The 12,078-nt window shown below is 35.8% G+C and overlaps 1 protein-coding gene across 2 annotated transcripts in view; it reads right to left on the bottom strand.

The window, feature by feature from the left end:
* Positions 1-1,822: 1,822 nt before the first annotated feature.
* LOC144972641 (protein transport protein Sec23A-like) overlaps positions 1,823-12,078 on the bottom strand; it is a 28,898-nt gene continuing 18,642 nt past the window's right edge. Inside the window, exons 19-22 of one of the 2 annotated variants that reach the window (XM_078914113.1) lie at positions 10,128-10,196; positions 9,649-9,687; positions 4,547-5,422; positions 1,823-2,439 (exon numbers count right to left, since the gene is read on the bottom strand). In XM_078914113.1, the coding sequence (XP_078770239.1) occupies positions 5,333-5,422; positions 9,649-9,687; positions 10,128-10,196 (198 nt within the window). In that variant the 3' untranslated portion in view covers positions 1,823-2,439; positions 4,547-5,332. The remainder of the gene's footprint in view (positions 2,440-4,546; positions 5,423-9,648; positions 9,688-10,127; positions 10,197-12,078) is intronic. The other variant, XM_078914122.1, reaches the window with a different exon arrangement.

Here is a 12,078-nt window from a genome sequence, read left to right as displayed (position 1 = left end):
CACACAAATACACAGGGCTACTATTTAATAGGGAAAGAATCCGACTCAACAATATTACCGATTGGAGCCAAGGTATACTATTACCTAGGTCATTGACCTCATACTTTGGAGTCAACACAATAATAATACTTCAGTCAACCCCTCTCCCAACAATATAATATTACAAATATGACATCAGCTGCACTCACTTTGAAGGGACTAATCAGACATACAAAATGTGTGTTGATTGACCATAGGAGATTCTGACGAAATAAGCCATACCTCACTTTTTTTTACTAGAGATTTTTTAAAAATAATTTTCGTCGATTGGAAAGCTGAAAAGCGGAATGTTTGCCTTGAATGCGGAATGTAGACCAATTAACTGGAATCATTCCGCGAAAATTGGAAGGGTAGGAGCCTCTAGGTCAAGGTCATGCTTCTTGTAAATCATCGAGACAGAAATGGCTGGTATGCCAATTTCTTCTGCGATGATTTTCTGTCGGATGTCAGACTTTTCAAATGCATCGATCAGCTGGATCTTTCTATCCAGCGATAGGTTTGCCATTGTAGTCGTCGACTTGACTTGAATTCTTGATAAATTGATACTAATTAAGAGGGCCATTACATAGGATGGCCTGGGATTAGAACCCAAAAAACAAACAAACTTGAACTTGAAGTTGCGACGATGTAAAAAGTGAGATGGAAAAATCAAAGTTATTCTATACTGCTTATGTACATTGAGCACGAACGTCAGGCAAAGCACCTACATCACATCGGTGTGGCTTAATCATTCGCGGATATTCTTAACCATTGAAAATTCTTACTGGTAGCTTTTTTTAACCTATGGAAATTCTTGTTTATTTGTGATCATGAGTGATAAGAACATCGACTTATGTGGAGTTTTTTTGTTTTTTACTAATCTTATATAGGAAGAAGGGGGAGGGACCAAGAAAAAAAAATCGAAGCAACGTCGACATATCCAAAGTTCACTGTACAACTGAGCACGGCTTCCTCAAACTCCTCGGGACAAACAAAAAGTTTGAGGAAACTGTGTCTTGTCATTATGACTTGATTCAGGGCAGGCAGCAGCATGGCAGTGGTATTGTCTGTGCTTTGCACTCAAAAGGAGCCGAATTTGAGAATCCACCACGCTATGTGGCCTTGAGCAAGTCGTCTGTCCCTAGCTCACTTTGCGATGCTGTACTGAGGCTGACACCAGAGTTATTCCAGTCTTTATAGACCCTAAGACAAAGTTCCTCTTGGCAATGAATAAAAGGAACTATATTATTTATTTCCTGTATCAATATGTTGAAGGAGATATCTTTGTACAAGGGTTTGGGATGAGGGTCGCTGCTTCACAACATTTATTTACCATCATAGTCAACCATTTACAAGTGGCACTCACATGGCATTGATATTGGAACCAAAGGCGGTGTGTTTGCATGTGTATATTACTGTATACACACAATACTCACATACGCAACTGTCAATGCCATAGTAAATCATCATTGGTGGAAATCAATGGATGCTGGACGCAGAAAAATAAACCCTTTAAATTTAATTAATATTGTTTTTATCAGATTGGATGAAATTAGTTCGAATTGGTTCATGGTTCAAGGAAACCGAGTTCAGAGTTGAAAATATGAGGAAGGAATGGAATGATAAATAATAAGAAGAAAAAAAATGAATGAGTTCAAGTTCAAGGAAACCGTACTCAAGTGTATTTCTAAAAGTGAAAGCATATTAATATTAATACTTTGGCAAGGATCTGATGTGGTGGAACAAGGGAGTTCAAAATTCTCCCGCTCTAATATATTTTAAAAATAAAAATACTCAAGCAATATCACATGCAAAACTCAATTTATTTTCAATGATCATAATATAACATACAATAAATAATATAACCTTATCTCATTCATATTAAACTTGTTTAAGAAGAAAGAAAAATGACATTTCAAACTTCAATATTCTTAAATGAAAACAATTTCATTGGTAAATAAAATGACCAGGATATTATCACCAGCAAAATGGCGAACAAAACAATATAAAATTCAACAGAAGATCCTCGACCTCACAATTTGCCATGACACCTCACCAAAATATGTATTCATATTATATCACAATAGGAGGTGTGGCGTAAAATATACAAGGTTTGATTGAAGATGCCAGTATGGCTTGCCTATACAATACACAAGTAATCACTTATCTTACAGACCTCCAATAATTAAAAATGCAGATGCCTTACATTATCGGACAATCGTCTGGACAAACCTTAAATCTTCAAATTTTCAAAAAGGCGTCATCCGTTATTATTTAAAAACAAAGAACAAAGCAATTAAAATATAAAATATCCGTGGGGGGGGGGGGGGACTGGTGATTCCAAAAAGAATTGAACTGATCACCACCTATAGACAAGAGACTTCAAATGTTCTCTAACTTTAAATGGATCAAAATCCAGGCCTAGAAGTGATTCAGGAAAATATTTTTCCCTGCTTTTTCCCGGTTTTTTCCTGGTTTTTTCCAGGCTCTAGGGAAAATTTTAAGGTAGTAATTTTCAAGCATATTCATCAATTCTAGACCAGTTACCAATACCTATATATATATATATATATATATATATATATATATATATATATATATATATATATATATATATATACACACTATATATATATATATATATATATATATATATACACATATATATATATATATATATATATAAGAGGAGAGAGAGAGAGAGAGGAGAGAGAGAGAGAGAAGAGAGAGAGAGAGAGAGAGAGAGAGAGAGAGAGAGAGAGAGAGAGAGAGAGAGAGAGAGAGAGAGAGAGAGAGAGAGAGAGAGAGAGAGAGAATCAGAAAAGAGGGGGAAATTATTGACTCGTAGTACATATTACTATAACAAGCCATCCAGTATCTACTAAGCCTACACCATCCGTGGGGAAAAAAAAAGGAAAAAAAAAAAAAGAGAGAGAGAGAGAGAGAGAGAGAGAGAGAGAGAGAGAGAGAGAGAGAGAGAGAGAGAGAGAGAGAGAGAGAGAGATGTGAGTGAAAAAGAGAGTGGCTGATACTGAGAGAAAGAAATATATTGACTCTGGCTATTAATACTTGGACGTATTCCTGTGAAGTCTAGGCCTCCTACAACATGCAAAAAAAATATTAAAAAAAAGAGAGAGACAGAGTGAGAGAGAGAGAGAGCGAGAGAGAGAGAGAGAGAGAGAGAGAGAGAGAGAGAGAGAGGGAGAGAGAGAGAAATGGGGAGAAAAGAGACAAAGAGAAGAGAAATCAATAGAGAGAAAAAGACATTTGAATATTACTATGAGAGAGAAAGTAGCGTCCAAAGACTTGTGGCCTACTTATTGAATTGCACATGAATGAAATAAAGCTAGTTAATCTAGAGACAGACAAAACAAACTTAGTACAAATTACAATGAGTAAACGACCTTAATCTGCCATCTCCAAATAATTGAATAACAAGTCACTAAAATTAATTAAAGTAGCCTAAGGACGTCGACCGTCTTTCTTAGCTTAGCTAACAATCGCATTCATGACCAAGTCAAAAACACAAAAAAACAAAAAAAAAAAAAAAAATAAAAAAAAAAAACACACACTCACACACACACTACTAAGATGAGGGGAGGGATGTGTGTTTTCTAGCACTCTTGTCTTGTCGACAATGATGAGTCGACTGAGTGAATCAAGCGTCTTTAAGTCTTTCGACCAATCACAGGCTATCTAACCGAACCGGCTGGCCGAAACAAAGACGCTTCTCGCCGTCGATGTATTACGCTATTGTTGTGCAAGTGGCACCTTTTTGAGAAGGCCTAAAAGCTAAAAAATAAAAGTAAAAAATATAATTCTGAGGAATTTGAAAGTCACATTGTTGAAATCGGCTTGAAAAAAGAAGAACATTGGTCCTTGTTTCAGAAAAATCGGTTGAAAACCAACTGTTTTACGAATAAATTCGATTTTAAAAATTCCTTTTGTTTATTTTCGATTTTTTTTTGCAACTTTTTTATTTATCGGTCGATTTTCTTGATTTTTATATCATTCTTTATATCTCAATGAGACGAGATCAGTGATATACCTTGTTTGTTTCAAATGTAACTACAACATAATTTGCTTTTTTTACTTATCAACCGTGCCTGGATAATTTATTCAACAACTGACGTAACTATCCCATTGCCGTCTTCCAGTGTTTCAGCGATGACTCGAAACCACTATAATTACGTCATGCACAGGAAACATGGTAATAGTCTGTGTACTCTACGAATGCGGACCGGACTTTGCTGATTGGGTCGATCGTCATAACATAGGGCCTAGTAGTGTGAGGAAACCATAAGAGGCTGCTGCCATGCTCTAAGCCGATCGTTCGCAGGTTGGGTAATGATTACGCGGAAGAATACATGTTGGGTTGTTGTTCACCTAAATTTTTCTCACGGCTTTTTCCCGGCCCCAGACAATTTTCAACGATTTTCCCGGCTTTTCCCGGTCGGGAAATTTCAAAATAAAGTTCCCGGCTTTTCCCGGTTTTCCCGGCCCACTTCGAGGCCTGAAAATCTCATGCTTCATTCAACCAAAAATTTCGAAGTGAAAACATAAAATGCAATTGTCCAGCAGAGCTTAGGGTCACATTTCAAAGTCCATGTATCAATAGATAACAATAATTGGAAAGTCTGCAGTGACTGTGACAGATTCCATGCCAAGGGTGTAAATTAAGTATATGCATGAACTGCATTGCGATTGATTTGTTGAGAACAGAGCTATTTATTTAAATAGCAGAAAGCAATAGCATAATGTCAGTTAACAGTGTATTGCTATTGTCCAGAAGACTCTCTCACTCCCCCCCCCCCCTTCTCTCTTTCTCTCTCTCTCTCTCTCTCTCGATAATAACTTCTCATTCACCATTTAATTCATAATTCACCAAATACCACAAAAAATGATCTCGTCATAGTGAGATAAGAAATTATGAAATGATATCAACTATAATAAGCAATACATAGGCTCTCTTGTTCTGTATATTGAATGATGGACCAGCTTCTTCGTCGTTCTCATGTTTAAATTATTTCATTCTAGTGGTACTTGAAAATAATTCATCTCATTATTTTTTTGTGTAAAAAAAAAAGGGGGGGGGGAGGAGGGGTGTTGGCATAAGAATTTAGGCAAAGAGTTAAAGAGTATTTCAATAAAGAGAGTGTAAATAAAATGTTTTCATTATACCAAAGTAACTTTTGCTCTGAAGATAAAAGCTTTATATTGACCTTTCCTAACTCTGCACTGAGATTGGCCTAGCAATGAAGAAAATTGTTGAAATCTACATCCGAATTATGTCCATTATCTATGAAGTGAGTGCTCACGATGAGCTGCTGACTGCCAGTTTCTTGAGATGATCCATGAATACTTGTAAACTCACATCGTCTGTAAGAACAGGTACTGAGCCATCCTGTAAATTGGAAAAGATGAGAATTTTAATTCACATTAAATATATCTGGCCTAAATAAATTCACTCTTTACTTATTGTGAAATTAAATGTATATAACTTGTAAGTAAAAATGGACATTAATTAATGTACAGTGCAACATGCATTCGACGAACTACACCAGACAGCCAGAAAATTTAGTTGAATCTGTGCTTCGACAAACATGTGAACACAGCTGTAAGACAAGAAAAACCACTGTAATGTACACATATTGTCAGGTGTCGCAACGCAATTCCTGCATTAGTGTGTCAACATGCAGTATTGTGATAAAAATACACATTGTGGGTCTGACTGTTAATAACTGTGCCCAATACTGACAAAAAAAGTTGTCACATTACAAGAAGGTGATCACAAGTTTTTTTTAAAAAATGGAAAGTGAGTTGCTGTTAGTGGTGCTCAATGAAATAAATGATTCCATTGGTTGAGCTCTTGAAGACAACTCACATTAATCAACTTTTTTCACCGGATCACCATCTTGTTTTATGACTTGAATTTTATTTTAGGTCAGTCTCAGATTTACGTGTTCACGAAGGATACGGCACAACGAAACTTGCTCTGTCTCCCTCCCTCCCTCTCTCTCAGTGGCCAGTGTGTTGGCCCTAAGTCTCAGTTTAGTTCGTCAAAAAAAAAAAAAAAAAATGGAAACCATTCATGGGTGCCGTGAAAAATTACTAAGACAATGAAGGACATAATTTGGGAATTCTCTTCTTGTTAGTTGAACCTTTGAATTTGTCGAATGCATGTTCAAGAAATGCATATTGCACTGTATAGAGTATTTCAACATTTTCAAGAGCTTCATAGTGCTGCCAGGCTGATTTTAGGTCAGTGTCAGGTATGCGTTCACGAAATATACGGCACACTGAAACTTGCTCTGCTCTCTCTCTCTCTCTCTCTCTCTCTCTCTCTCTCTCTCTCTCTCTCTCAGTGGCCAGTGCGTTGGCCCTAAGTCTCAGTTTAGTTCGTCAAAAAGTTTTTTTTATGTGAAACCATTCATGGATGCTGTGAAGAATTTACTAAGACAATGAAGGACATAATTTGGGAATTCTGTTCTTGTTAGTTGAACCCATGAATTTGTCGAATGCGTGTTCAACAAACGCATGTTGCACTGTATAGAGTATTTCAACATTTTCAAGAACTTCATAGTGCTGCCAGCCTTTCTTCTATTACTATTAGCACTCTTCCAATATTATTGCAAGATGCAATGGCTTAAACAAGAAATAGTGCTCCTCTTTAATTAAAGAGTTTGCCTTCATTTTCAATAAATATGACCATTGATTATGGTCAGTAAGCCCGATTTTGCAAAAGTGAAATGATTCATCATAATTCATTTTTAAACAATCAATTTTTGTGTTGGCATGGAGTATGCAGAGGCAAGATAACTGATGCTGTTTGCATTCATTATCTGATGTGGGTAACTGTTCAGTAAGTTGTTCAGTTGTTCTTGAAATGGAATTTCTTTTTTAATTTATTGATGTATGTTGGAAGACAGAAAAAGAAAAATGTTTATGATAAGAGTGTACTATTCCCTGTAATTGTCCTCTGTGATTCTTTTAAATTAGAAATGTCAAAATCGCTGATTTCTGGTCAAGGTCGCTTACCTAATTTGACTTCCATTCATTTAAAGAGAAAAGAAAAGGCAATCATAGAAAATAGGAGAATTATAAGATCATGCTGTAGGCAAAGGAGGAGTTGAGCAACAATACTTGTATGTGGAGTCCTAGAGGATATTTATATATGCCTGTTTAGGCGAATGAAATCTAACATGCAATGATAAACTAAGTAAATACTTTATCTAGATACAGCGGTGAAAAGGAATTTTATCAAAATGATAAGGATTAGCGATTGGAAAAAAAAAAATTGAAATTCTTTAAATTTTGGTAAAACCAAGAATATGGATTTAAATATAATAAAGATCGATTTGTCAATTCCAACCTGGGTGAAGCTGAAATAATAATAATGATAAAAATAATAATAATACTAATAAAAAAAAAAAATAATAATAATAATAATAATAACAAAAAGGAGGGGAAAAGGAGAAGATGGAGAAAAAAGCAGATGAAGAATTTATATATGACATCAAAATAGCCGAAAGACCAAAAGGCAACAGTCCCAAACCAAATTATCTACCATGCTTGACCCATGTCAACAGGAGGGGAAAAGGAAATTACAAATGAAACAGAAGGGAAACTTAACTTTTTTTTATAACTGGACTATTTTTCTTCTTTTTTTTTTTAAACACAAAAGATGAAAGCAAACAATTTAAATCAAGCAAATATCAGAGAACAAATCTTTTAGCATATTTTCAATTTTACATTCTTCACACAAATTGTGGCAGAAACAGGTTATAATGACTAATGAAAGGTTTACTTTTATTCATTCATATCCTGTTTTGGTGAAATTTTGCTAATGAATAAAACTGGTTGTCCTTATAAATATATTGTTATGTATGTCTGTTCCTTACACAATCCGAAATGGTTTCAATAAAACAGCATGATAATTTATACAATGATAGATTATTTCCTGGAATGAGCCAACATTTATCTAAAACTCACATAGGAATCTTTTCAAAATTTGCATTTCTTACAAGACCCCCCCCCCCCCCCCCCCCCCTACCAAAAATGTCTGATTTTCAAGACTTTTTAGTTTATAATTTAAAAAGTAGGCTGTGAGTTTATTTTCCAGACACGCTTACACCCGATTCCCAGTGTGTGGAAAAGGGTTTGTAAGACACGGGTCAATATGTTTTGGTGTAAATAGGATATGGCACGATTGGAGGTAGGTTATGTTCATGTGGATTATCAAATTTGAGCATGCTCAGTATTTACTGTCATTATTATTGGATAATGGGTAACTATAATTAACTGTAATAGCATTAAGTTTAGTAAAATACCCGCCACATCTTGCTGATTTAAAAAAAAATACTTTCAGATTGTGGTTTGTAAACAACACACAATTGTATATGTAACAATTGCCATAGAAATGATTTTCAGTTTGCTAAGAACTAACCAGCTCTTGGTAGTTCAGTCGTATAGTCAACTGCAATCATATAAATGCCATAAAGAAATTAAATAATCAGAAAACCATTCCCAATAGGTTTGCAAATCTTTACACCAAGCAATTCCTTATGCCTTTGCCTCTTTATATATAGAAATATTAACTTGTATGATCGAACAAAAACTGAGATATTAATTAAATGTAATAATATGCAAATAAAATTCAGGAACAACCCAATTACATTTTCAACTTCACTTCTCCAGTTTCTATCAATTTAAGTCCATGAGAAAAAATAAGATACAAGGATGTCAATGCATGCTTTAAAAAACATATATGCAAAAATGCTCATATGAAGGCACTCCATTGATGATTTATCTTTTTAATATTAAAATTTTTGTGAGGTTTGGGAGGGGAGGGGGAGCTGACTTGCTCCCATATATTCGATAATATCAGTCAATATTTGGTAAAAATAACATGATGGGACAGTCAATAATTATAGATCGAAAGTTAAGCATCAGAGAAAAAACATAAGAAAGGGGACAACTTAACACAGGGAACAGAAGAAGATCTCAGGAGCAATCTATCAGTATAACGAGTTAGAAGTTAAACCTACACATAAGCACAAGATCACCACCAATAGGGATCCTCTCAACTGATAATTAAAAAAAAAAAAAAAAGAAAATGAAAAAAACATAGATTCAACTGGCTCTCTCTTGGTAGGAGATTAAAGGCTGGGACAAAAGCAAATAGTCTGGAAAGGGCAACAGATAAAAAGATCTAGAAAATACAGAGAACTTATCTACACAGATCTGAGAGTCACAATCCTATAAACAAGAAAACAAAAGCACTGTCCTTGATACTATCTTTGTAAACCAATACGATAACATTTCAACCACAAAAACATATCGCAATGCACTTGATTTTTGTTAAAGGGAAATCAACACAAATACCTTCATTTGAACATAATTAAAACCTCTCACCATGAATGGAACCAAGAAAATTGTAAACTTATCTTTTATCAAACTTTGGCATTCATTAATGTTGGCAATTACTAATTGAAAACAATCAAAATTTCTCACTGTCTTAATAATACTTCAGGTTGAAGCTTAGAAACTAGATTGCTTTACAATTTTCTTGGTAATGAAAATTAAAATAAAGATATATGCGTTTCCTCCAAATTTGAAAATAACAATTACAGCTTCAGATGACTGTTGTCCTCCTCCTCCAACGATAATCTGCTCCGAAATGAGATTGGTGGTAATTTTAATGTGACATTGTTAAAAAAAATTAATATGTGATAAAAATGTTTTTAAAAAACAGAATACTTTTTTACATTAAAAATTGATTATGAATAAGGAAATAGAAATATATCAGAGTCATAATCATAAAATTTATTCACACAGCAAAATATGGTGATATAAAGTATAGTGAGTGTAGAGAGAACATGTGTTGACTTCAGTAACAAAAAGACTTGAAACAATCTAAAACACATTCCTTTTCTTACTGGTATGCCAAAATTTGGACAAAACTAAAAAACTTTTTTGAAATGTTTAAGTCATCTGAAGGAATATGAATGAAACATTTCAATTTCAGCTTACAAGAAAGAAAAAAAATATGCGCAGAATGAGAAATGTGTTTTCGACTGTATAAAGTGATAAATGCAGTGTAGCCTCACCTGTCCTCCAAATCCATACATGTTGTTGTGTGTTTGGGATGGGTTCACTTTAGACAACAAGAAACGAGCCTGGGAAATACAAGATATGACAAACTTGAAATTGAGTCGGAAAATAAAACTTGATTTAATTTTAAAACATTTTACTATAAGCCATTACATTGTATAAAGTTTCTTTTTCTTTTTCTTAAAAAAACAATTCTTGCATAAAACTGAAAATCCTGAGTCCTGGGCATTTGAAAAGATATTGTCATCTCAAAGTTTCACATAAAGAACCAATGTAGACATAACATTCAATAAGTTTTGAAAGACCCCGTGTGGTGTCCGGGGTCCCTCAACTGAGAGGGTCAAGAATAGCCCAACGCCAAGCCAGCGTGTCGTAAAAGGCGACTAATGGTGTGTGATTCCCCCATCTTTGAGTCACCTGGTCCTCCAGGTTGGGGGTTGGCAAAGGGTTAACACCCCTTTCCGTTAAACTCAAACCGTTACAGAAACACAGACAGACAAACTAAATCCTTTTTTAGCTTGGGCGACCGAAGAGTTTCTGGAATTACAGAATTTATGAAGGACAACAGACAAAGCCGAAAGGACTCTGCTGACCCGATGACGTCTTCGCCAAACAAGCAGCTTCGAATTGCGTCGTGGAACGTTCGCACCATGTATGAAGCAGGAAAAAGCTCTCAAGTTGTGACTGAGATGAGAAGATACAGGCTGCATATACTTGGAGTAAGCGAAACCCACTGGATACAATCCGGACAGAAACACCTCAAGTCTGGGGAGAAGATTTTATATTCAGGGAGAGGGGACGGGATTCATACACAGGGAGTAGGAATAATTCTAAGCAAGTTTGCCCAGAAGTCACTGAGAGGATGGGAACAATGCGGAGAAAGGATCATCATGGCGTCTTTTACAACACGGAGTAAGAAGATCAGCATGAACATTGTACAGATCTATGCCCCAACAAATGATGCAACAGATGAGGACAAAGATACATTTTATGGTCTGCTACAACAAGTCATTGACAAGTTGCCAAGGAAAGACATCAACATATTGATGGGAGATGCTAATGCAAAAGTGGGACAGGATAACGTAGGCTATGAAGGTATCATGGGACGTCATGGCATGGGAAAAATGAATGATAATGGAGAGAGATTTGCAAATTTCTGTGCATTCAACAGCTTGGTGATTGGAGGATCAGTGTTCCCCCATAAGAGGATCCACAAAGCAACTTGGGTCTCACCAGATGGTGTGACAGAGAATCAGATTGATCATTTTTGTATCTCTCGTAGATTCAGACGTTCATTGGAAGATGTGACAGTACGGAGAGGGGCAGATGTTGGATCAGACCACCACCTGCTATTGGCAAAGCTTAAGCTCCGACTCAGAAAACACGGGGCCAGATCACATACAAGAAGAAAATTCGAGGTGAATGCACTTGATGGGGAAAAGAATGAGGAATTCAAACTACAATTGAGTAATAGATTCCAACCTCTTACTGAGCTCGAGGAGGACATAGATGTAGAGTCACATTGGGCAAAGATCAAGGAAGTCTACATAACAACTTGCCACGAGGTATTGGGGGTAAAGAAATCGGAACATAAAGAATGGATAAGTCCAACCACCTTGGACCTTATTGAAAAGAGGAGAACAAGGAAGGAACAAGTGAATGCAAGCCGAACAAGGGCTTCAAGACTGGATGCACAAGAGCAGTATCGAGCCATAGCTAAGGAAGTCAAAAGATCTGTGAAGAAAGACAAGGAAGCATTCATGAACAGACTTGCAGAGAAAGCAGAAGCAGCAGCGACTGGAGGACACATGAGGATCGTTTATCAAACTACCAAGACACTTGCTGGAAAATATGGGAAACCAGAGGTACCAGTCAAAGACAAAGATGGGAAAACTATTTTTGGAAAAGAGGCTCAATCTGAACGATGGAGGGAACATTTCAACTGCC

The sequence above is a fragment of the Berghia stephanieae genome, chromosome 1, assembly GCF_034508935.2.
Source record: "Berghia stephanieae isolate SIO BIC M18660-M18661 chromosome 1, UCSD_Bste_1.3, whole genome shotgun sequence".
Lineage (NCBI taxonomy): Eukaryota > Metazoa > Mollusca > Gastropoda > Nudibranchia > Aeolidiidae > Berghia > Berghia stephanieae.
Note: the sequence above shows the minus strand (reverse complement) of the source record. Positions and strands in the feature narration are given on the sequence as shown.